Source organism: Balaenoptera musculus, chromosome 1, assembly GCF_009873245.2.
Source record: "Balaenoptera musculus isolate JJ_BM4_2016_0621 chromosome 1, mBalMus1.pri.v3, whole genome shotgun sequence".
Lineage (NCBI taxonomy): Eukaryota > Metazoa > Chordata > Mammalia > Artiodactyla > Balaenopteridae > Balaenoptera > Balaenoptera musculus.
Genome location: NC_045785.1, coordinates 150629593 through 150655343, shown reverse-complemented (window position 1 = coordinate 150655343; position 25751 = coordinate 150629593). Strand labels below are relative to the sequence as shown.

General features: G+C 45.9%; 1 protein-coding gene across 6 annotated transcripts in view; it reads right to left on the bottom strand.

The window, feature by feature from the left end:
• ATP2B4 (ATPase plasma membrane Ca2+ transporting 4) overlaps positions 1-25751 on the bottom strand; it is a 90984-nt gene that overhangs the window by 11930 nt on the left and 53303 nt on the right. For 4 of the 6 annotated variants that reach the window (XM_036847284.1, XM_036847312.1, XM_036847300.1 and 1 more), the window contains exons 3-20: positions 24739-24936; positions 23861-24118; positions 23269-23394; positions 22701-22826; positions 21520-21555; positions 19789-19950; positions 16830-17044; positions 16265-16507; positions 15289-15530; positions 14067-14298; positions 12945-13124; positions 12144-12231; positions 11387-11493; positions 6601-6792; positions 5931-6144; positions 4705-4916; positions 3599-3706; positions 1447-1623 (exon numbers count right to left, since the gene is read on the bottom strand). In XM_036847284.1, coding sequence (XP_036703179.1) covers positions 1447-1623; positions 3599-3706; positions 4705-4916; positions 5931-6144; positions 6601-6792; positions 11387-11493; positions 12144-12231; positions 12945-13124; positions 14067-14298; positions 15289-15530; positions 16265-16507; positions 16830-17044; positions 19789-19950; positions 21520-21555; positions 22701-22826; positions 23269-23394; positions 23861-24118; positions 24739-24936 — 3116 coding nt within the window. The remainder of the gene's footprint in view (positions 1-1446; positions 1624-3598; positions 3707-4704; positions 4917-5930; positions 6145-6600; positions 6793-11386; positions 11494-12143; positions 12232-12944; positions 13125-14066; positions 14299-15288; positions 15531-16264; positions 16508-16829; positions 17045-19788; positions 19951-21519; positions 21556-22700; positions 22827-23268; positions 23395-23860; positions 24119-24738; positions 24937-25751) is intronic. The other 2 variants (XM_036847294.1, XM_036847307.1) reach the window with 1 other exon arrangement.

Sequence of the window (25751 nt, the reverse complement as noted above, 5' to 3'; positions counted from 1 at the left end):
TCTGTTGTCTTGTCTATAGGAGACAAATTCCCAGCTGCTACAGTAGTCCTCCCTTATCCATGGGGGATATGTTCCGAGACCCGCAGTGGATGCTTGAAACTGCAGATAGTGCTGAACCCTGTATATACTATGTTTTGTCCTAGAGTAATGGGTGGGTAGTGTATACAGCGAGGATGTGATAGGCAATGGGATGACTTATGTCCAGGGCAGGACAGAGTGGGGGGCATGAGATTTCATCAGCTACTCAGACGGCATGCAATTTAAAACTTAAGAGTTATTTATTTCTGGAATTTTTCATTTAATATTTTCAGACTGTGGTTTACCACGGGTAACTAAAACCAAGGAAAGCAAAGCCACGGATAAGTGGGGTACTACTGTATTTAGCTTAGACTATTCATTTCACCTCTTCCCTAGGAAGTGGTGGGCTCCACTAGGGAACTTTTGAAACCATCTGCAAGGCTAATTTTAGAGAGTGAAATTTACTTCTGGGATCTCTAGCCAATTAGCAAAGAGGGATAGGCCTGTTCTCTGGTGAACACCTTTGAGAACTTGGAGATTTACAATTCCTTGAGATGGGAAATCTCAGGACTAACACAATAGAGGTATGTGGGGTAAGAACAGGGAAAGTGATAGGATTATCAATGTCTAGACCAGCCCATTTACCCAGGAGAAGGTAGTTACAGTTGCTGCGCAGGAAGTGGGGAAAAAAAGTTACTGTAGGGCTATAGGAGGGGACTTAATAGCAGCAGGAGCAGCTTCTATCCCATTTTAGAAATTGCAGGAAGGGAAAAGGTTTGAAGAAATTATAGCTTCTTCCTTTCTGGGAAGCAAGTCTGAATCCTGTAAAAGATACTCAGGCACTTAGAGACTATTGTCGTTTATATACACTTAGCTATCAGATTCCCCATCATGGCCTTAAATTTTGAGTGGGGAAGACATAAGAGAGCGAGTTTCTTTTACAAAGATCAATCCAGATAACACCTACATTCCCCTAATAGCAGCTTGAGGATATACAGTAAATGTCTGCTGGGGATGCTGGCATAGAGATATTGTCTAAATCCTTCCCTCTGCAGGGTCAGGAAAGACTCTGAACATTTCCCACCCTGAGGTTAGGCCTAGTGCTTACAAGAGACCTTATGCAGGAAGATGGCCCACCTGACAGAGGGTGGGAAGTGGGCTTCAGACGAACCTAAAGCTAGAGGATGATGCTAGCACTTAGTGTCCCGTGTTTTCGGCCCTCCATGATCACTCTTCTCTCAGAGGAGCCCATACCACTGCCTCTGCCTGTCTGTCCTGAAGCAAGGGAGCTCGGGCCGCCCACCAGTGAGAGGGCCTGAGGAAGGGGAGAGACGTTGGCCAGCAAGAACTGCTGCCCTCCCAACACCTCTCAAGAAAGATGGTGGAGATTCCTTCTCCCAGGGCGAGGATAGGCCACTATCACAGTACCTGAGTCTGGATACGGTTCAGGCCCCGGAACCAGAGGATCTGGCCTCGGCGCAGCTCCATCTCTGCATGGTCAATCTCGTCCAGCCCCTCAGCATCCTTGGTGATCTCCTCTTTGGTGGTGCCATGCCCAGCCTCCTTTAGGAACTTCAGGGATTGGGTAGGTATTGTGGAGATGACCTGAGAACAGGTGCAGCAAAAGGGTAGACACCAGAATCACGGCGAGAAGAGCTGTCACTCAACTTTATGGGTCAGGCCCTTGGGTAGGTCACTCTTTGCCCTATCAACCTTTCCACTGGGAAAGCAGTGGGAAAAGTGCCAACCCATTCAGGCAAGCGTTTGCCAAGTGCCTACCAGCTGTCAGGCCCTCAGGAAGATTTTCTGTATTTGTGGACGTACAAAGGAGAACTTATATTCTAGTATTTGACCAGCCATCTGCCTTGTTATATACTTCATTCTCTTCCTCCTGTCTCAGTTCTTTCTTTGCATTTTGCCATCTGTCTCTTAAAGGAAGTAGAACCATAATGCATGATACACAGTAGGAAGAGACAGAGACAAGGACCTGGGAGAAAACAAGTCTGGAGACAGGATGGTCAAAATGTATGTGTGTGGGCAAGGGGAAAAGAAGGGTGTTGGAGGGGAATGACCCTCTTCTTAGTTACCATATGCTAAGTAATTCCTCTTTTATAAAACTATAGTGAGAGGATACTAAAAGTTTTCTTGGGCTTGGGGTGAGGAACTGGGTGGGATAGCCCATAGAAGAAGGGACATATGAGTATTATCAGAAGACATGGAGCAGTAGGTTGGGACTTGCAATTCAAAATAAATCACTCTATAAGCTGTCAGTCAGTTCTCCTTTACAAATAAGACAAGGGCTCAGCTGGGAAAGGGGGACTGTGTGAGCAGTCCAACATGGAGTCAAGTGTTTGAAATAGAAAGAATGTCCACGTTCTGCTTTTAGATGTTAGAAGGAGCTGTTGTGATACAGAAGGAAGGCTGTTGTTACCTGGCATCAAGGCCACATGGCCACATGTGAGACTAGACCCAGGTGAGAGTTTCAAACAGTACGTGAAATAATCAAGCTCCACCCAAGTGTAGAAGTGCTTTAGGGACCCACTGGTAAATAAACTTCAGCAAACAGAGCAGGGTGGAAGGACCTGTTAGGAACGGGGATAGGGATTAATCAGGGAGGCATCTAGGAGCTATGAAAGAAACAACTAGCAGGTCTATGGGGGAAAGCCTGCAGCTCTAGGGAGGGATCTTTGGGGCCAGTTAGAGCAAAGCCTCCATTACCCAGGTGGCTGGGCACCAATCAGTAGAGACCTGGGGTCTGCAAGCAGAGGTAAAGGCCAGGTCAGAGCTGAGGATGAGAGGGACTCGCAAAGTGGTATGAGGGAAGGAATGAAACTCTTATCAAACCTGATTATATTATTATAATATTAATAGCTAACATTTATTGAGTACTTACAGGGTACTAGACATTGTTCTAAGTCATTTCTGTATTGAAACTGATTTGCTGATTAACAATGATTCACAATGATCCTGTTATCCGGAGTTGAGGAAACTGAGGCAGAGTTGCTAATAAACTTGCTCACTATGATGCAGCTTGTAAAAAGAAGAACCGGGATTCAAAGTCCGTGCTTTGAACCATACGCTATACTGCTTCTCTAGAGACCTTGTGAGTCCGGATTTATCTTAGATGACAGTCAGGCACCCATCCTGGATAAGGCGATGGTGAGAAACAGAAGAGGCAAGGGAGCCCTACATTATGACAGCACAGCAGCTCACGGCCAGACTGTGGCTTCATTGAAGACATATGCTTTGCAAACTCTTCTACTTCTAAGACCCTTAATTTTTTTTTAGCAAAATTCCATTGAAAATTTCCACTTCCATCTCAGAGAAGCTAAGGGATTTGTCTGTCTCCAGGCATGATTAGAGAAGAGATCAGAAGCCTCTGAAGTGGTGGGCACTGATCATTCTGCTTTGGGATCCTACAAGATGGAAAGAACTTGCAAACCTGGTGGTAGAGAGAAGAGGGAAGAAGAATATGAAGGCGAGGAGCTGGGCGTCTCCACAGTTGCTCGTTCCATCTCATCTAGGGGAGGGGGGGTCTGCCGGCCATGTGACTGCACGGGGAGGGTGTGCCCGTACTCACCTGGCCCCACAGCAATTCTCCAATACCGATGAAGAGACACCAGAACCACTGGGACAGGGTGAGGTTCGTACAGCTGAAGGGTTTCCCCCCAAATTCCACAATGATAATCTAGAACAGAGAGAGAGGCAGCCCATCATTGGGAGGTAACAGGTAGCCAGCCCTCCAGTCAAGGTCATCAAAGCCACGTCAGCCCCCTCCCCCAGGATCCCTGTGGTGTAAACCCTGATCTGCTTGTTGGGAAAGGAGAGAGAAGATATCCAGGTGGGGAGAAGGGAAGACAGACACAGTCTTTATAGAGCACTCTGATGGGGAGACAGATACAGCTACTATGAACATTATTAATGCAAAGGCTGGGGGATCAAGGGGAGCTGGAGGCTTCTTGTGACTAAAGCCAGTAGGTGACAAAGAGAAGGCACAGTGATAGAGAAGAGGAATTTAGGAGCGGGCAAATAAGAGTGAGGCAGGAGCTCTTTTGTTACAGGGCAGGCTCATAATCTCTTGTATTGGCAGATGTCTTAGTGTACCTCTGACTGGGGCAAGAAGGAAGGGGCTCAATCCTTTCACCACCAGGGCAGCCATGCCCTTGACCCCACTTCCCACAGAAGGAGCCTACGTCAGGCTTATCTGTCAACTACATATGGCAACATTCCATGTCCTCTCCTTTTCTCTGAATTGCGTACCATTATCTACCATGAGCCCTTTCAGAACAAAGGGGCAAGGAGGGACAGGGAGAGATCCCATATAGCACTTGCATGCACATTTCAAGTATGCTGGCAGGAGGCATGGAAAGGGGTTAGAAGACAGTGATCTTCCTCCTGGTCACTATGTGAAATTGCTGTGTTTTAGAAAGATAAGGAAAGGATTCCACAAATTTTATTTTATTCACTACCAACATGCTGCCTTGCACTGGAGCACTTGACACAGCAGGATCCAATTCTAGAGCAATGAACAAACAGAAGCATTTGGGAACCCCAAAGTGTTCAACCCACAGCCTGAGTCCCCATCACTCCCTCACTCCTTTCCCCGGGCGCTCAGGGAATCCTGGCCCCCAGCTTCTGGCCTTTATCCTCCCAGACCTCCTATCCCAACTCCAGCTAGAATCCCACCTGGCTGACGAATGTGCCCAAGACCACAGAGCAGAAGATGAGGTTGCGGAAGATGCCCGAAAAGACATTCCTCTCTCCATGGATCTTGCGGGAGTTGATTTCATTGAAGAGCTGCATCAGCACGAAGGTGTTGAAAATAATGGTGTAGTGCTGGCTGGGTGGTGAATGCAGAGGTGCTCTCCTCCCACTATCAATGTCAAAGAATTTCTCACCTAGTTGGGAGAAGGGATGCATCGGAGGATAAGTATGCTCTCAAGGAGGGTTCAGGTTGAGTCAGAACACTTGAGTATGACCTCACTGGTTGCTTATGACTGGTGTCCATTCTAACTGGTCAGTATCCGAACCACAACAGTCATCAAATATTTTCAGTGTTAGCCCTGGTCTCAACATTTCTTTTTTTTTTTTTAATAAATTTATTTTATTTATTTATTTATTTTTGGCTGCGTTGGGTCTTTGTTGTTGTGCGTGGGCCTTCTCTAGTTGTGTTGAGCTGGGGCTACGCTTCGTTGTGGTCCGTGGGCTTCTCATTGTGGTGGCTTCTCTTGCTGCGGAGCACACGCTCTAGGCACGCGGGCTTCAGTAGTTGTGGCGCATGGGCTTAGTTGCTCTGCGGCATGGGGGATCTTCCCAGACCAGGGCTCGAACCCGTGTCCCCTGCATTGGCAGGCGGATTCTTAACCACTGTGCCACCAGGGAAGCCCCCCCCCGCCCTTTTTAAAAAATTTTTTTGGCTGTGCCATGTGGCATGTGGGATCCTAGTTCCCCGACCAGGGATCGAACCTGTGCCCCCTGTATTAGAAGGTGGATTCTTACCCACTGGACCACCAGGGAAGTCCCTCAACATTTCTGACCCTCTCTCTCAGTTTGCTCCATCACTATTTGCCTTCTCGTAGTGTGCATTGCGGTAGAACTATGTGCACGAGAGTCTGGAAGACATAGGTCTGAATCTTCGTGCCACTATTTACTCAATATGTGACTTAAGCTTCAGTTTTATGATCTAAAACAAAGGTAACATAAAGCCACCCTTTGGAGATTCTTAAAAGGAGTAATAAAATGGCACAATGCACCACATAGCGGGAACAGAGGATGCACTCAGTAAGCGAAGCTGCTATCATTCCCGTCTTGTGCTCAGCTTGCTCCCTGCTACTTTCTTTCCTTGGGCTGCTGTCTGCCCCCATCTCCCTCTAGCACTCCAAACGCCGCCGCCCACCCACCCCTTGGCTCACCGGCAAAGACAAGGAAAAAGATGACAGTGAGCTGATAGACTGCGTGACCCAAGATGTTCTTCATCATAGTGCGTGAGATCAGAGGCTTATTTCGGCCATAGGGGCGACGCTTCAACAGAGAGTCTGTAGGAGGCTCTGTGGCCAGGGCCAATGAGGCAAAAGTGTCCATGATGAGATTAACCCACAACATCTGCACGGCTTTCAGTGGGGAATCCTGGTGGGAAGAAGAACCACTCCTTTTAGCTTTCCTTGGAGACCACCCCCCACCTCACTCATCAGCCTCATCTTTGCCCTTGAAATGGCCTACCTCCTGCTATCCACCATTTATTAGCTGAGTGACATTGAGAAACTTATTTAACCTCTTTGAGCCTTGGGTTCTTCACCTGTAAAATGGGGACAATACCTACTTTGCAAGGTTGTTTTTGAAGAACAGAGAAACTACATATAAGTGCTCATCACACTGGCTAACATGTAAGTGCTACATTAATGGTAGATAAATTATCATCATCCCACATGAGCAGATGGAGACCTAGTAGAGCTAATTCCTGCCCCAACACCCCTTCAGAAACTCTGGTCCTTACTCCTCAGTCGACATACTGTACCCCGCACCCCCTGTTCCTTAGCCCCAGCCTCATCCCTCCCATCTCAGCTCACCCCACATTCCCTTCACCTGGGTGATACAGGCTCCAGTGAAGGCCACAATCACAGCCACCACGTTGACAGTGAGCTGGAACTGCAGGAACTTGGAGATGCTATCGTAGACGTTTCGTCCCCACATCACTGCCTTCACGATGCTGGTGAAGTTGTCATCTGTTAGGATGATGTCAGAGGCCTCCTTTGCCACATCTGTGCCTGCAATACCCTGAGGTAAGAAGGGGAAGGAAAACAGTGAGGAACTGGACAAAATTCATGTACGTTCTGAACTCATATCTTGACCTCCAAGCTTCAGAACTCAGCATAAACACTAGAGGGCACACTAGCCACACAAATCCTACAGACTAAGCCACCATATTTTGAGCGGTCTTCTCTCCCAAAGAAAATAAAGGGAAAATGTGTCACTGTCACTCTGTGGGAAAGGGGACTGGGCCATGATGCCACCACCTTACTCCTGAACTCAGACTGGAAATTACAGTTATCTCTGATATTCCTTTCTCCCGTCCCTCCTGCTTCCCCATCTTAGAAAATAATTAGAAGATAGGGAAAAAGTCCTATCTGTTCTACCTCTAAATTTTAAAATTTCTTTTGCCACTGCCAATACCTAATTTAAATCCTTATCTCCCCCGCACCTTGAAGTTACTCTACATTTTTTCCCAGGAGGAGCAGTCTGGCAGTACAGTTCAGATGTCCTGTCCTTATTCAAAATCCTGTCACTGGGGAACCACTAAAGGTTTCTAAATAGACAGATCAGTGGTTGAAAGCGGTGTTTTAGAAACAATAAACTTTCTAGTCTGGTAGTCAAAGCCCTCAACAAGTGAACTCTGGTTCATTTCCCAACCTGCTATATCTTTCTGCTCAAAACCTACTGCTTTATTCACAATTCCCTGAATCTCTCATTCACTTCTAGAGTCCAGTCTTCTACTTACACCCTTTTCTCCAAGCCTGGAACATCCTCTTTCCCCATCTATTTAAATCCTATCTGTCCTTAAGGTTCCATTAAATTAATTAAGCCCTGCTTGCTTGGCAAAGCTGTCCCTAACATCCCCAGCCTATTCTTCTATTCCATGTCTTACCACCCCTATAACCTACAGAGGGGCTTGTTTGTGAATCTGACCTGCACTAGTAGATTATTTGTACTGTTTACCTGGTAGTATTATTTTCCTATCCAGATTGCAACAAATGAGTATCTGTCAGATAGACTATACAATTCAATTTCCCCATCAAAAAGTTCTCTAACACAGCCACACAATGCTGTACCATGCACTGTAAAGAGAAAGGACGGAAAGAAAGAAAGAAAAAAAGAAAGAAAGAAAGAGTATCTTTATATATGTACTACTGCAGAATAATCTCTAAGTTAGGTTGTTAAATGAAAAGAAGCAAGGTGGAAAAAAGAGTATATGGTGTGTATATAGATAAATATAGATAAGTATCACTTATCTAAGAGAGTGGGATATAAATAAACTACACATTTGATTGTATTTTAAAGGAGCAAACAGAAAGATAAACCAAAAATCAAAGAAGTAAGTTATCTGTGGGATTAAGAAGGAGGCAACAGGGTAGAGGTGATAGGGATAGAAGCTAGACTTCTATGAATAGACCTTGTTGGTATATTTTACTTTAGAATTATGTAACTACTTTATACAAGTATAAAACAAAATTAAGTTTAAAAGAAGCAATCTCAAAAATGGAAGAAAAAAAAAACCCATGATATAAATGAACTGGTATATAACCAGTTGGTAGCACAACCATACCAAGGGAAAAGTTCCAAATGACTTTTTTTTTTTTTTTTTTTCCAAATGACTTTTTGAAAAACACAGTAACTTGATGTTAGGATACAGTAGGATATACCTACAGGATAAAAAGAACTACAAGAAAAATCTTTAACTGTTTTTAGTAGAGTAATTGTATTATTATTGCTATTTTGAGACTATTACATATATTTTAGGATAAAGCAAATAATAATTATGTTAATGCCGTTAGGAATCAAACTTTTCAGCTTAAGAGATAAATATAAAATCAGGGAAGTAAAATAGGAAGTTAGAGTTCTAGAATTCTAAATTTGAATTGGAAATGCCAATATGAATTCATGAAGTATTTATCTTTAAAACAAAGAAACACAAAAACAAAAAGAGACATAAAAGACATATTTCCTAGCTTTGTCCACTGAAAAGTTCTAGAAACAATAATTTACTCAGAAGTGAGGAACATCCTGACATTCAGATTGTGTTCTCTAAATATCATTTCTCACTGAAATGAAGCAGAACTCCTTTGAGAAGTGGATGATTCTAGATCTAGGACAAGAAATATGCATGATGAATCTGGAACATCTTATCATACAAGAGACCAAGAAAGCTATTAAAGACAGACAGCTGAGGTTGTACCCAAAGTACTTAGCAGTGTTGAAGAGGCTAATGATGGGTCAGTAAAAACATCAAAATAATAATAAGGGCAATGGATCAAAACATATCACATATACTTAAAACCATGAGCTCATAATGATACTTTAAAAAAATAGACAATTAACTTTTAGTAGAGTAGTTTAGTAAATTTAAAAAAGTGAACAATTCATTGGTCACCTTTGGAGGATCCTAAAAAGTCAACTCATTATTTTGAAAACTGGTAAATAAAGGGAAAAAAATCAAGCATTTAACCTGTCTTTCATGTAGGAACTGAACCACACGGTAACCAAATAGTCGACGAGGGCAAATTTCTTTTTACAGAAGTATTCAAGTTAATAAATAAAGAAAATCAGAAAATTGTCATTTTGCAGCCCCTAATGAAAGATGGAATGTAGAATCTGATTGCTCATAGAACTAAGTACTAGTTTATAGGAAATACAAGGGCTAAAAGAACAGGTTAAAGGACACTATAGGGATACAATCAACAAAATCCCTGCCATGGTATATTCTATGTAGAAAAACAACCTTATTCCTTCAAAACTAAGTAGCTAGAAAAAAAGATGGAAAGGGATTGTGCAGAAAAGAGTTAACATAGCAGGCCTGAGACTGCTTTCTTGAGAAAGTCCTGTTTGCAAGGTTGGCCCTCGGCTAGCACCTGGAAACTTGGCCCTCAGTCAACAATTAACTGAAAATTAATTAGTGATTCACTGTGCCTAGACTGTGCCCAAACATATGGTTTCCACTGAAAACCTGCTTCCTTCTGGAAGTCTGGAATCTTAGCACGTGCTAGGCAGAAGGTGCCTATACGACCAACCCCAATAAAAACCTATGACACCAAGTCTCTGGTGGGTTTCTCTGGGCAGAAACATCACATGTATTGCTGCATTTTCATTGCTGGGGGAAGAAGGTGCTCTCTGTGACCCCTCACGGGAAGAAGAGATCGTAAGGGACCTTGTGTGTGGATTCCAGACTCTACCTGTGACTTTCTGCCTTACTAGATTCTTACTGTACCAATGGACTAAATCTTAACCATGAGGACAACTATATGCTGAGTCCCCTGAGTCCTTCCAGTGAATGCACAAATGTAAACGGTGGTCTTGGGGACCCCTAACACATAGATCCTATAGGGTCAGTGGCTGCCGAACTTTAGGATGTGTCAGAATCACCCAGAGGGACTGTTAAAACATGGACTGCTGGGCCCCACACTCCAAGCTTTTCTGATTCAGTAGATCTGGGGTGAGGCCTGAGAATCTGCATTTCTATAGGTTTCCAGGTAGAGTTGGCAGGAAGAGCACATTTCAGGAAATACTGTTATAGATTAACAGATTCAAGAGATATATCAACCAATTGCAATGTATGGATCTTGTTTGCATTCTGATTTAGACAAATCTATAAAAACAACATTTATGAAGCATTTGGGGAAATGTGAACACTGGCTAGGTATCTGATGATAGTAAGGAATCAATTTTGTTGTGAGACAATGGTACTATGATTCGTTTAGATATATTTTATTGATACATATTTATTTTTCAGAGACACATACTGGATGAAATGACATAATATCTTGGATATGCTTCAGAGTAATTCAGGTGGAGATGGGGAAATGTGTATGTGTGGGCCAAGATTGGCCAAGTGTTGATATTTGACGCTGGGTGACAGATACATGAGGATTCAATAAACTATTCTATTTTTGTATATTCTTGAAATTTCCTAGAGTAAAAACTTTTTAAATTTATCTTTTGGTAAAAGAGAGCACCCTAAAGACAGATTTCTTCTTGAATCTTCTTCCCCTGCTTAAAAATCACCAACAGCTCAATGTGTATGGGAAGCTTACAATCATAAGTTACTTGAGTGTGAGAATGTACTTTGCAATCCGGGGACTTCTAAATGTTCCTGAGCATTAGAATCAATAAGTGTGCCTGTTCAGAAAATCCAAACACTTCCGGGACCCAGCTCAGATGCTACTGAATCAAGATAGCCGACTGTGGACCTTGGAGTATATGATTTTAAATGAACTTTCCAAGTGACTCTGATGCTCCGGGACTCACAAGTGAAAAGCAGAGTGACGAACAGTGCTAACTATAGAGTGCACATTTTCCATATAGAATGTGAATTTTCTAGTGTGCCTAGGCAGACAATATCATCATGTTCATGGGCAAGTTTCAGTTGGTCTTGCTTTGCTGGGTAACGATACCTCATGATTTCCCTGCCTTTATACTTGATGGGTCCCTCATTATACATATTATTATTGGCCAGGTAGGTAGGCGAGATGGAGTTAGAGAAAGAGCACAAAGGGGGATGTGAAGGTACAGGAAGCATCAGGTTACCAGGAGCCTGTCCTGGCTTCCCACTGGAGGAGGCAGCTTGCAGCAGAGAGAGACACTACGCTGAGCCGCTTACCATGGCAAAACCAACATCTGCTTTCTTCAGAGCCGGCCCATCATTTGTGCCATCCCCAGTGACAGCCACCACCTGCCGCTGTTCCCCAACAGTGCTGTCGATGATGCCTGGGAAAGACAGACACACTACAGTGAGTTCCACATGTGCCATCTGAGGCCATTTCCCCATGAAAGGCAGTTTTTTGGTCTTGCTCTCCGGTCCCTGCCACCACCTCCTTTTCTACGCTCTTTCCTTCTTTTTTTCCCTATGCTACAGGTTCTATAGTGTCACCCGATGGCAGTAAATTGTTTCACGGGTAGCACTCTAAGCTAAGAAAGTCTGACCTTGTCGAATATCCTGTCCAGTGCCCCAAGGCAGCTATTATGTGGTGGAAAAAGCACTGGATGATTTGAAGGCAGAGACCCAGGGATTGAATGGTAACACTTCGACTTACCAGTTGGGCAATTTGGATAGGTTACTTGTTGTCTCAGCCTCAAACTTCCTTATTTGCAAAATGGGACTAGCTTAACCTGTACTGCTTAATTCACAGTACTATCAACAAACAAGATAGGATAATGTTTAAAAACAACTTTATTATATTATATACCTTATACTCACCAGGGCCTCATATGTTTGCTAAACTGTCCCATGAGCGGGGAAGCTCTCCCAGGACCCCCCTACTCAGGACGGGAGAGTTGCTTTGGTTGATGGCTCTTATCTGTGCTCATCCCGGCCTGCCTTCCTCTATCCTAGGCACCTACTCAGGAACCAACCTCACCTTTCACCAGTGTGTGCTTGTCAGTGGGGGAAGATCGCGCCAGCACCCGGAGCTTAGGCCAGATCTTGTCCAGCTTTTCTTGCTCTACCTGTCAACACCAGACCACACCTGGGTCAGTCAAGCTCAGAACAGCCATCTGGGAAAATCTTACTTCTTTACCCATGCTGAGCTTCTGGGAGAGCTGGTACTCCATGGCCCCCGGGGGAGTGTTATCCTGGCCTCCAGTGGAGGTGAAGCAGCCAACTCAGGCTCCAGGGCGGATTCATGGATGGTGACCATTCAGGCCCTGCTTGTCTTCTTTTTCCTACCAATTCCCTACCTGGGAGCCAATTCCGTATTTCTTAGACCCTTGACAGAGGTGGGCCAGGGTTAGCTGTTGGCTCAGGTGGCTAAAGTAGTGCTTCTGAGGTCTTAGGTTCAATTTCTACATTGACTAGGAAGCTTTGGCCTGCTCCACACCCAGACCATGTCCTCTTACCAACCTGTGCCACTGTCAGTCACAAGGCAGTGACATAGGAGGGGTGAGGTAGAAGGAAATCAGTACAAAATCATCCCACAATTGAAAAAAATGGAAAGACATGAAAAGTTAGTGACACTGTCTCAAAAGATAGCTTGTGAATGAAGATAGAAGAAAAAAATCCAATTTTACTGTCTGAACAGCTTTGGTAAAAGGGACCTCTCACTATGAATAGATTTTAGTTTAAAAACCACCCACTTTCTCCCACCTGTCCCAGATGCCTTACACATGAACCAGCCCTCCGCTAATAAAAGAGGCCCTGATTCCTCCCACCCAAGACCCACCTCGCCCTTCTCGTTTCGGATGAGTCGATTGAATTCTTTGCCTTCTAAGCACAGAAAGTCATCCCCAGGTGTCACAATGCCACATTTGGTGGCGATGGCCCGGGCTGTGTTGATGTTGTCACCTGTCACCATTCTGACAGTAATGCCAGCTCGTTTGCATTTGGCAATAGCTTCCGGTACCTGTGGAGAATGAGGCAAGAGGAATGGAGGAGGTGGGGGTGGTGAGGCCTGGTAAGCTGCTCCTGTTCAGTTGTCCCTTCATTGTGGACAGGGGAGAGGCACCCTGAAAGCAGAACCATGGGGCATGGGCTAAGTCTGGTCATTTTTATATTGCTTGGTGCCACCTCGCTTCTGTCCTATCCATGATACTCACATTTGAATTTGCCTTATTGTACCATGAGTTGAAGGGGAAATTTGCTTCAGGAGCCAGGTGTAAAAGCTTACTCTCCCACTTACAATCTAGATTTCTTAGCAGGGCACGCCTGGCCTTTTGAGATTTTGCTACTGCCTTCCTTTCTAGCAGAAGTTTTAACCACCTTCCACCCCCCTGGCACATACTCCAACAATATCAATTCTTTTAAGTTTCCCAAATGCATGACACACTGTCATGCCTCTGGGTCTTGATGGTTGATAGTCCATTGGTCTGAACTCCTTAGAAGCAGAGACTCTTTCAATGCCCTAGAATTGAGAGTAACGCGCAGCTATTCTAGGGGTGCTCGACAAGAATGTGTTGCTTGAAAGAAGGTGGCTAGAGACAAAGTTGGTGTTCCAGTTAATTCCATCTCCTGATGATTCTTGAGTACCAAACAATAAGCCCAGTAAAACCTATGCTTCTTACCCGTCAGACAGCATGAACTGTAGGAACGCCACTTTCTATTAGTTCAGTACTCTACAGCAGTTCTGTGAAGCAGGAAGCACAGAAACATCTATCCCAGCAAATGAGAAACAGTTAGGTAACTTGCCTAAGTTTCCTAAGTTACAACTAGAAATGGAGCTAGTACCCCAGTTCCTGCGACTCCTGGGTGGCCTCGCATTAGGTCACACTGGGCTGGCGCATGGACCGGGGCCACTGGAAGACTTCCATTCATGTTTCCTAGCCCTTTTTTCAAGTCAAAGCCTCACCTCTGGGCGCACAGGATCCTCAATGCCCACCACTGCGATACAGGTCAGTTCAGTGAGGATTTCGCTCTCGTTGTCCCATGGGGGCTCTCCGTCATTGAAATCCCGGTAAGCTATGCAGATAGTCCGGAGTCCCTCACTGGCCATGGGCTCGATGACGGTGTGGACCATCTCATCTCGGTCCTTATTCTTGAATGGCACTGCTTCCCCTTTCTTGTCCAGGATTCGATTACACCTGGCAGGGCACACAGTCAGAAAGCAGCATCCCCCCTATGTGCTTGCATAGTCATTTACAGACATTCTGGCCACTCTGCATTACTCCTAAAGACACTGTTCTGTGGCCATAAATCTCCACTCATAACCCAAAGCTGAGCCCCTTTTTCCAAGGTGGGGTGGCCAGTAGGTGGGTAATGTCTAGGTGGGCACAGCATTTGATTCTCCCATGTTGTCTGCTCCTACTCATACGTGAATACAATATTAAGGCTCATTTGTGGATCGCCTGCTCTTTTGAGCTTCGCAAAGGTGGAGACACTTCCTCAGTCCTCAGTATCTAGAGTGCTCAGTGCAGAGGGTGTTCTCAACAAGAACGTGTCACTCGAAAGGGGGTGGCGAAAGCCAAGCTGGGGCACTGGTTTTTAGCTACTGGCCCTATATCCATGTAGGTGATCCACGTAGGTCACCTTTTAATGACCTATGGACCATCTAGCCACTTTGATTATGCAACTTCCTGTGATCAGAATTGAGAATAAAAAGGAAAAGGGAACACAGAACTAACATTTCTAGTATCAATACTTGCTATGTGCAAGGCATTTTACATACATTGAATCATTTAATCAGAGTAACCCTGTGAGATGTGTGGGTGTTATTATCTCTTTTCAGAATAGGAAATGGAAGTTTGGATTGCCTAGGTCTGAACCGTGGCTGTGCCACTAAGAGCTGTATCACTTCCAGCAAGTTACTGAACTTCCCAGCACCTCTGAATTCTCATCCGTAAAACAGGGATAATGACAGCATCTACCTCGCTGAGCTGTGAAGAGTAAGTACAGTATCCAAAGTACTTAACAGCGAGGCTTGGCCTGAACCAAGCTCAGATGTTAGTCACGATGTCACCGCCTGGAAGGAGGGTTTGCTCATCATCCAGGTGGATTCAGCGTGAGGCCTGGCACCCTGACCTCCCTGAGGGGAGGATCCTGAAGGGAGGAAGAAGCAGGGGAGGGGCGCTCACTTGCGCAAGATGATCTCAGAAGCACCCTTGCTGTACATGCGGTAGCCACTGCGGGGCTTCTCGATGACGGTGCTCATGGACTTGCGCACCGAGTTGAAGGTGTACACCTTGTAGAGCTTCTCCTCGGGTACCTCACTGCGCACGGCGTGGTAATCCTGCTTCAGGTCCGAGACGAAGCCCAGCAGGGCGCACTCGGTCTTGTTGCCCACCTGCCGCGGCAGGCCGCCCTCCTTCTCTGGAGGCTGAGAGGAAAAACACACGTGGGAGTGTTGGATGAGGTGCCGAAGCTGGGGAGAGAACCTAGGAAGGGAAGGACTCCGCTCGAGGCTTTCACACATGTACCCAGGGCCCGTGGGGGTGCTGACTGTGGTCCCTGACCCACCCAGGGCTTGGGGATTTTTTAGTTGCCCTGGGGCTGGTGCTGGTGTCTCACCCTGTGTGGGTCTTATTCTAACACTCTCTCTTAGTTTCTAGAAACTGAGTCATTTACTCCTGACCAGCATGAGGTCTCTTTTTATTTATTTATTTTTTAAAAGATTTTTTGATGTGGACCATTTTAAAAGTCTTTATTGAATTTGTTACAATATTGATTCTGTTTTTTGTTTTGGTTTTTGGGCCCTGAGGCATGTGGGCGGGATCTTAGCTCCCCAACCAGGGATTGAACACACACCCCCTTCATTGGAAGGCGAAGTCTTGACCAGTGGATCGCCAGAGAAGTCCCAAGATCTTTTTAGAGATACTGCCTTTACCTGGTGATTGGAGGTCATTTCATAGCTATAGATTCCTACCTGCCTCCCCCTTTCCCTCCCATCTCCCAATCTACTCCCACGGATTATTTCCTAGTTTCACCCCAAACATGTTCACTGGGGAGTGGGAAATGGGATGTGGGATGGCAATTCAGGCAGAATAAACAAGAAAAAATTAATGGTTCCCTCCACCTACCCATTTTAAGTGTCCTGGCAAAGGAAACGCTTACCAGAACCTTGGAGGTGTAGGCACTGTTGATAGAAATACCATTGACAATAAGGTCCAGGACCTTGGGCACAAGGACATCAGGGCTTGGGATTTGATGGTAATGGGTTTCTCCGATATAAGCCTGCACCACAGTCATGCGGTTCATGGTCAACGTGCCTGTCTTATCAGAGCAGATGGCTGTGGCATTGCCCATTGTTTCACAAGCATCCAAGTGCCGTACCAGGTTATTGTCTTTCATCATTTTCTACAAAGGAGAAGAGAAAAGACTTCCCAAATACAGGTCAAAGGCCATTTCCTAGCCAGCATCTCTCCACATTTCATTCTCTGGTCCCACACAAAAATGCAGGATACCATTTTTGTAAATACTCTTAAGATTCTACTGGGTTACTTAAACGTTGATGCAACTGATCCAGACGGTCCTTCCAAAGTGCCAGTGGCTTCTGCTCCTGAAGGCATCACCCAGAGTTTATGAAGACAGAGTGGCCCATCCTTTCACCAGAGGCTACACGGTACCCTCCCCTCCGGTCTCTGTTCTGAAAGAAGACACAGTTTCATTCCAGTCTCACCTTCACAGAGTAAGCCAATGAAATGGTGACTGCCAGTGGCAGCCCCTCTGGCACAGCCACCACCAGCACAGTGATGCCAATGATGAAGAACTTGACAAAGTACTGGACGTAGATGGGAGTACACTCAGCCAGCCATGGTCTGCGCTGTATCACAAAGTTGTCGATCACAAAGTACAGAATCAGGATGAGAACTGTGATTGCAGACATGATCAGACCTGTCCAGGAAACAAGTCAAATGAACCCAGGCTTCAGGGTATTCCTAGGGCCCTAGCCAGAGATGGATTGGCATAAATTGTAGCCTTTGCTATCCATTTTTAAAGTGACTATCTAAGTCATACCCAAAGCCCCTATCCATTCTCTGGTGCTTATACATTACAGTGTAGGGGAAAGAGGTGGCTTTGCATTCTAAAGACATGGGTGCTATTCTCAGCACTGCACCAACTTGACTCGTGGCTTTGGACTGGTCTTGACCCTCTCTGGGCCTATTTCCTCATTCATAAATAAGAGGATTGGTCTAGTTTTCTAAAATAGTATTCTATGATTCTATCTCAGACCTACTCTCTTCCTACAAATCATAATGTAGTGACTACAGGTGCCTATTTCCTAGTAGTTTATCAATTTTAACTTCTTCCCTAGTAGCCTGAGGATGTCAGGCAATTCACAACTTGTTCACAGTGTTGCCCCTATGGTGTTAGCACATCACCTACATAACTATCCCTTAGAGTGGTGCTTCCCAACCTTTCTCCTGACATGGCATAGACAGAAGATGACAATAATAACAACTACTAATATAGTGCTTACTATGAGTCAGGCAAGCACTTCACAGGTATTAACTCATTTAATCCTCACAACAATCCTGTGAGATGTTACTATTATCATCCCCTTTTATGTGTCTCTCTAAGGCACAGAGAGGTTTTGGTATGGCACACTGGAGGGGGACCAACCATCCTGGTTTGCCTGAGACTGAGCAGTTTCCTGGGCTGCGGGACTTTCAGTGCTAAAACTGAGAAAGTCTCAAGCAAACTGGGATAGTTGGTCATCCTACATATCCTACAATGGAAGAATCTGCTCAAGATCAGAAAACAACTGGTCTAGGGGCTCCAGCTGCCTTGGGTGCTGCCTGGCTACTCTGAGGGCTGAGGGGATCAGTATTTGGGCATCTGTATCTACCTGTGGCACAATATCTGGGAAAAGTTCCACTTCAAATCATAGTTTGATTTGTGTCTTTGCTTTTCCTGAGGGCCCAGTGATTCAGAGGAATCAGAACAAGGCTAGAGGTGATTGTATCACTGAAAGCATATTCTTTTGTACTTTGCTTCATCAGGGTCAGGCCTAAGAGGTGAGGCAAGCAAGGCACCTAGGCTGCAAAATTTAAGGAGGCATTCACTCTCAGGGTGGTGCAAGGCACCTCACTCGTTTCCCCCTGGTCCTTGGTCTAGATAATATGCGAAATGAATAAACAGAGGAGACCAGTGGCTAGCCCTCAGGTAGCTTGTACTCCCTAAAGAATAAGGTAGGGATTAGGAGCACAACAGTAGGATCTGTTTAATGTTTCAAACCCGTGTGCCAGGCTCAGCAATTTGATTCCACACTTGCAATTTATCTCATCTGTGTATTGTTTTTTAAAAATTAATTAATTTATTTATTTTTGGCTGTGTTAGGTCTTTGTTGCTGCACGTGGGCTTTCTCTAGTTGCGGCGAGTGGGGACTACTCTTTGTTGCGGTGTGCGGGCTTCTCATTGCGGTGGCTTCTCTTGTGGAGCACGGGCTCTAGGCGCGCGGGCTTCAGTAGTTGTGGCACGAGGGCTCTAGAGCGCAGGCTCAGTAGTCGTGGCGCACGGGCTTAGTTGCTCCGCGGCATGTGGGATCTTCCTGGACCAGGGCTTGAACCCATTTCCCCTGCATTTGCAGGCGGATTCTTAACCACTGCGCCACCAGGGAAGTCCCTCATCTGTGTATTGTTTATATGCAAGAGACTTCATGGTGGTCAAAATTAGCTAGGTACTAGAACTGGATGAATAGGCCAGACTGACGCTCTATAAAACTCTCTGTGGTGCTTAAAATGTTCTCTATTTGCACTGTCCAATATGGCAGCCACTAGCCACATGTGGTTATTGACCAACTGAAATAGGTTAATGTGACTGAGGAGCTGAATGTTTAACTATATCTAATTCTCACTAATTTCATTAATTTTCATTAATTTCAATGGAAACAGCCACACATGGTTAGTGGCTGCAGTAGTGGACAGCATAGGTTCTTGCTATTCAATGTGTGTTTAGCGGCACTGGCGTCACCTGGGGGATTGTTAGAAACGCAGACTCTCAGGCCCCACACAGAAATGTACTGGACTAGACTCTGACTGTAGTAAACAGAGAGGTGAGGTCAGCAAATAAACCGTGGGAAAAGACTGTAGTTTAAGGGATATGTACGCTGAAGGAGCAATCTTCCTTTGTTCCCTCCTCCAAATCCCCCGCCCCACCCCACCACTGAAAGAAGGCAGGAGAGAGGAGAGTGCAGAGGCAAGCGATGGAGAAGCTGCTTCCTCTCACGATGCACAGGAGTGCCTTTACTGACCTCTGCTCTGCAAAGCACCTCTTTAATCACTGTCTTCCTTTTCCCTCCAGTCCTTATTCTGAACTGATTGCTCTATGCCTGGCCATTCCTATGTAAGGAGTTTATAAGCCAATACACAAGCAGGTGAGTAGCTATTAAAGTCTTCCTTCTTGCTAATGTAAATCTCCCATTTGTTTGCGCCTTTAACCCTAACACACAGGAAAACGTCTCTCTCTGCAAAAGCTAAACAGTCGCAGAGAGAGACACAGCTACCTGGACTGCACTAGCCACTTGGAATTTTAGCTTCTTTCTGCCAGACCTGGTTGGTGTAGAAAGAAGGCAATCAAAGTAGCCAGGATCCAGAATAGCACTGATAAACAAACCAAGAAGGCTCCACCCTACTCACCAGCTTTCCCAATCTGAACAGCCAAGCGCGTCAGCTTGCCCTGCAGCACCGACTTCTCCTTTTTGGGCAGCTTGGCTGCCTTTTTCTCCTTTTCTTCATTGTCGATCCCCTCCTGGCTGTTGAGTGGCTGGATTTCCAAGGCCACTCCATCCTGAGTCTTTGCTAGGGTGTACACACAAATAGGACAGGTAAGCAGGCAAGGTAGTAGCACTGAGTAGCAGGCAAGTGGAAACTAACAAATCCTTCTGTCTTATTCCTGGAATATACCTTGGACCCCTGACATCAGATCTGACCACCCTCACCCCATGCCAGACAGGGAACTTGACTTTGACCCTCTATTAGGGCTTTTGGAATGATATCTTAACAACTGGAGGTGAAATCTGGTGCTTTTAGGGTATGGATTTCCACTTCAGTGGCAGCTTCCTGGCACTACCTCAGAGCCCCAAGCCATGTTTATTCCAGCAAGAGGATTAGTCATGCCACTAAGTGCTATTACCAACAACCATCCTTCCTGGAATTCAGTGCTTAATATAGTGAATCTTTACTGCAGAAAGGGGCTGAAGGGGAAGGCTGGTAGATATTCCTAGAGCATAAGGGTCCTAGTCAGCTCTTTGAAAGGTTCATCTCTCTCTCACTATATCTATAGCTATATCTATATATATATAGACTGTCAAGGAAGAAACACAGACCTCAGACACAGGGTATTTTCCAGTTCCCTCTCGTATTAGTTGAATGATAAGGGAAGGAAATCTCTTTTCTCCCCTGTCTGATGAAGGTAGGGAGGTACAGAGTGGGACCTAGGGGAAAAGGGAAGAAGCCGGTACGAGGGACTCCCTGGAATAAGAGAAAGCCAGGATAAAGACAGACATATAAATCCACTTTGCTTTAAAAAGAAGAGTTAAAGAAATCTAAAATTAAAGAATTATTTTTGTGGAGCCCTGGTTCTCCGACATGATGCCTTTATTTCTAAAAACTACTATGATGTGGGTTACAAAAGGAAAAAATCTCTAGGAGCCGTCTCAAGAGAGCAGTTCTTGCTGGTTCCTGGCACCCCTCCAGTTTCACCCCTGCAGAGCTCGACCCCTTTGGTTAGATGCCCTTCCTGAGATACTGTCTCTGCTGTCAGACTCACAAACAAGACAGAGACAGGATGTAAACACAGCCACCAAAAAAGCAACACACATCAGATTAGGAGGAAGAAAACAGACTGGGGAGAGAACAAAGAAAGAGGTGGGGAGCGAGGTTATGGAGAAAGGGCTCTCTCCAGCCCCGAGAAGACTAGCTGAGAAGGAATCCAGATCAGAAGAGGACACCGATGAGGAAGCCAACAAGAGGAGGGTGCAGGGACTGCCCATCCCAACTCCTTCCACCATAAGGACCCTGAAGTCTTCCAACCCAGAAACTGATGACCGTTGTTGTTTACATCTGGCCTAGGGCAGTGAAGCAAAGAGTTCAGCACCCTGGGAAGAGCAGATCAATCTCACAGGCTCTCCAAGATTGACATGAGGTTCCTTGAGCCAACAGCAGAGGATGCTGTTGTCCCATCTTAGATTGGGTTTGAGAGCTTGAGACCACCCCCAAATCTCTGCACCTTCCTCAGGATAAGGCATCTGGGCCACAGCAGCAGATAACAAATTTATGGAGAGGAAAAGGGAGGAGGCTGATGGCCTGGGAAGGCCTGGTTTGAGTGTGGGCAGGTAGAGATGGCAAATGAGTGGGTGGAAAGGTTACCTTTGTTGCGATTTTCAGGGACTCCTTGTTTTTTACCTGTTTGAACAAGAAAGAAAAAAATGGGGTGGAGACCCAAAGTGACTATTAAGAGATCAGATATCCAATGTTTCGGTCCTGCTCAGAGCCCAAAAGGGCAACAGCAAAGGGGATGAGTTGCAGGAAAGGGAATGTAAAGGAAGCTCACATCTGTTTACCTCCATCTTCATTAGGGGCTCTCATGACTCCTTGGGGTATGGACCAGGCCACTCATGCAGGTGAGTGCACACCCACTTCTGAGTTGCTTTCTTCTGGAGCACAGTTGCTGTTGGGAGGGTGCTCCCAGCCCGAGTCACACCACTTGGAGAAATGGGGTGGGGGTTAGGAAGCGAGAGGTTTGAACTGTTTCTGCCTGGTGGCAAAGGCCCTGCAAGGTGCCTCCATGTCAGTTTACCAGCGCCAAGCAAGCGGCCTCCTTATTCACTTGCAGGCAGCTGCAGAAACGGATAGTCTAGTTCCTGAGTGAATGTGTTTTGTCTCCTTCTCATTAACTGCCCTTCCCTAAACAGCCCAAGATGGTCCTCCAGCCAACTGGTAGAAATCCTTCTCTCCTCCAAGGGAAGAAGGAATGCTTAGGGAAAGGTGTAGATATGGTTTGGTATCTTTTTTTGCCTTCTGTTTTTCCTTCTTTCAGGAACAAGTGAATGGCAAAGACAGGGCTAACTTCGGGGTAGACATTCCCTCTCTGTTCCCACTCTCTTGGCCGTGTCTCTCTTCCACTGACAGCCCATAGTTTCAGCAGGAATCCAGTTTCTTCTCCTGGACAGTTTTCCCTTAGCCTTGATGATTCATATAATCCCCCATGTCTGAGGCAAAAAGGGGCAAGGGTTGGAGGACTACACAGAGGGGAGTTGAGCACCTCGCCAGCTCATTTGGGGCAGGCTTTCTACCTCATCCCTTTACAATCCACCAATAGACACAGGAATCAATGCAACCTGACTGGGGAGCCTAGAGTCAGGATCTGGTTTTCATTAGAGCACCGTGGGGAGCCAGGGATGATACCCTTAGCTCAACAAGGGGTTTGGATATCTGCACTCATCATCCTGCAGATTCTTCCAACCAGGTACTGCATCCAGATCTGCTCCCTTTCCTAGTTTGTCCATGGGGGTGGGAGGGAAAAGACTCTCATCCCGAAAGCCCTTTACCTTTCTTCTTCTTCTCTTCCTCTTCCCCCTCACTGGCCCCCAAGAGGGTAAAGATGATTCCAGTCTGAGAGTTGATACCCACAGCAGTCACTACCATTCGGCCAGAACCTTCCATGACATGGGTCCCTAAATGAGAAAGAAGACGAGAGATGTGTTGTTTTTTTATACCTGGCCATTCTTTGGTGTGAAACATAAACCTGGAAAAAAGCAATCCCTCTTTCTTCCTCTCCCATGGATAGTGATATACTCAGCAGATAGTAGGAAAAGATCAAGAACAAGCAAACTGGGGGGTAAGGAAAACAATGTGTCTAACTGCTTTAGGGTAAGGCTCCTTTCCCACCACCCATCCCCAGCCAGCAGAGCCCTTCCAAGGTCCCTATAGCACCTGCTTCATAGGCAACCTCTTTTAGGTTGCTTGATATCCTTGTATTCAACCCACTAATATGCTACTGCCTCAGCTGAACCTTGGGGCAGGGCCAGAAGGGAGAGCAAGGTCTGGATATGGTCTCTGTGGCTGACTGTCTTGGGGGGGAGGTAGAATAGGAACTGGTGTAGCCAGAGGCCATACCTGAGAGCAACATGGGGTCTCTTTCCAGGGACTTTTTGACATGGTCCGATTCCCCAGTCAGAGAGCTCTCGTCAATCTTGAGATCATTGCCCTGGATCAGGATTCCGTCTGCAGGCAGCAGGTCACCTAGTACACAGAGGTGAAGGGGCAACAGGGAAAGAGCGTAGGTAAGGACCATCCAACCCCATCTCAGGGCTGCTCCCATGGGCCCTGCCTATAGGGCAAAGGCCCAGGGAGAATCTGGAGAGCCTCTGAAAGACAACTTCAGCTCTGACAACCTGGGATAAGACTCCATTCCGGGTATTATAAATTCAAACAGTTACTGATCCCCAAACACCTTCCCATGGACTGAATATTATATACTTTTAATCTAAGACACACAGGGTACAGTCTAACAGTCTTTGGGAGTTTCAGTTACTGCTTTCTGTGAATTTCTCTCCCATAACCTCCTTAAACTCTAACCTAGAAGCTAACACAATTTGGGGTCTTATCTTTTTGGGTCCTCAGCAATTCCAAGCAGCCCCCTTATGCCAACGGACCTAGCCTTCAAATAGGGAGGGTGGCACAGGTACAAGAAACACAGAGCTCTCACCGTATTTGATTTGGGCAATGTCACCCACCACGATCTCAGCCACAGGGAGCTGAATGATGTGACCATTTCGGATAACGGAGAACTTCTGTTCCTTTTCAATGCGGTTCTGCAGCCCCCGGAATTGCTTCTCTTTGCTCCAATCATTGAAGGCAGTCACTAGCACCACGATGATCACTGAGAATAAGATGGCTGCCCCCTCAATCCAGCCGGCTTCTGCCTCCCCTTCGTCTTCTGGGCTAGTTACAGCTAGACCACACTCTAGCCCAGGGAAAGTAGAGAAAAGAAGGGTCACCTAGGGGCTTTTGTTGACATTAAAAATGGGGGTTGTGCTTCTGCAACCCCCCAGGATAGAAAATCAGGGAAAGAGAATAACAGCTATTCTCTTGGGCAGAATAGCTCTCCTCTGAGGATACTGGAGGACAGCAGGATTGGGCGTCATCTCACCACCAATATAACTATTTATGTTTACCCAAAAGAAGCAAATGACTAAATAGCATGAAACATGTCAATACAAATTACAGGCAAGTCACATATAAAGAACTTGTGACCGCCAACATGGTAGCTCCCACTACTACTTCCTAAGATGCTCACACAACTGGGGGAACTCTGAGATGCAGGGCTTTGTTGGTTGAGTGAGCATAGAGGATTTAAGACATTCTGAATAAGGATTTGATGGGAAAAGGGGGAAAAGACCCTGGAATCAGGATAGGTTGGAAGAATAGCTTACTAGCTACTTGTTAGTTTCCTTTGGAGAACCCACTCTGGATAATGGGGGGGCATTTTTAAGCTATAATCTGTCAATGTGAATAATAAGTGCTTTTCGGTGGTGCTGGAAAGAACCCAGATCAGAGTCATGCTGGTCTGTTCAAGATACTCACGTTCATTTTCTTCCCCAGGGGGGCGATAGAAGGACAGGACCAGGGAGATGATGGCTGCGATCTCCAGGATGATGAGTGTGACATCTTGAAGGGCTTCCCACACTAATTCTAAAAAGGTCTTGGGCTTTTTGGGGGGAATCAAGTTTTGTCCAAATACTTGTTTACGTTTCTCCAGATCTGCAGGGTTTCCAGATAGGCCTGAAAAAGACATAAGAGTGGAGCAAATGAGTGAGAAAAAAGGGGTAGGGATGAATGGCAGAAGAAGGCAGTTAAAAGATCCCTTTAAAAAAGATCCCTTGCTTCCCGATCTGCCCAAGTATGAGATCCAGTTAGGGTGACTGGTCTCTGTGGCTGACAGACTTTTTGCTCAGACTCAGGGGGTGTGAAACTTTCGGTCTAAAAATGGGGGCAAACCAAGACAAGTTGGTCACAAGTTGGTTACCTTCTCTTGGTCTCCAGGGTAAGCTAACCTAGACCTAAAACTTCATCTCTTCCTCATGGAGTTTGCTCCAGGCTCCAGCTCTAAGAGCACAAACATTAAAACGTTTCCTGAGACTCACACAGAACTTTCCTCGCACATTAACATGTAAATGCTGGTCATGATTTAAAAACAGAGCTGGGACTTCCCTGGTGGCGCAGTGGTTAAGAATCCACCTGCCAATGCAGGGGACATGCGTTTGATCCCTGGTCTGGGAAGATCCCACATGCCGTGGAGCAATTAAGCCCGTGTGCCACAACTACTGAGCCTGTGTTCTAGAGCCTGTGAGCCACAAATACTGAGCCCACGTGCCACAACTACAGAAGCCCACGCGCCCTAGAGCCTGCACACCGCAACTACTGAGCCCACGCACCACAACTACTGAAGCCCACGCGCCTAGAGCCCATGCTCTGCAACAAGAGAAGCCACCGCAATGAGAAGCCCATGCACCGCAACGAAGAGTAGCCCCTGCTTGTCGCAACTAGAGAAAGCCCGTGCACAGCAATGAAGACCCAACACAGTCAAAAATTAAAAA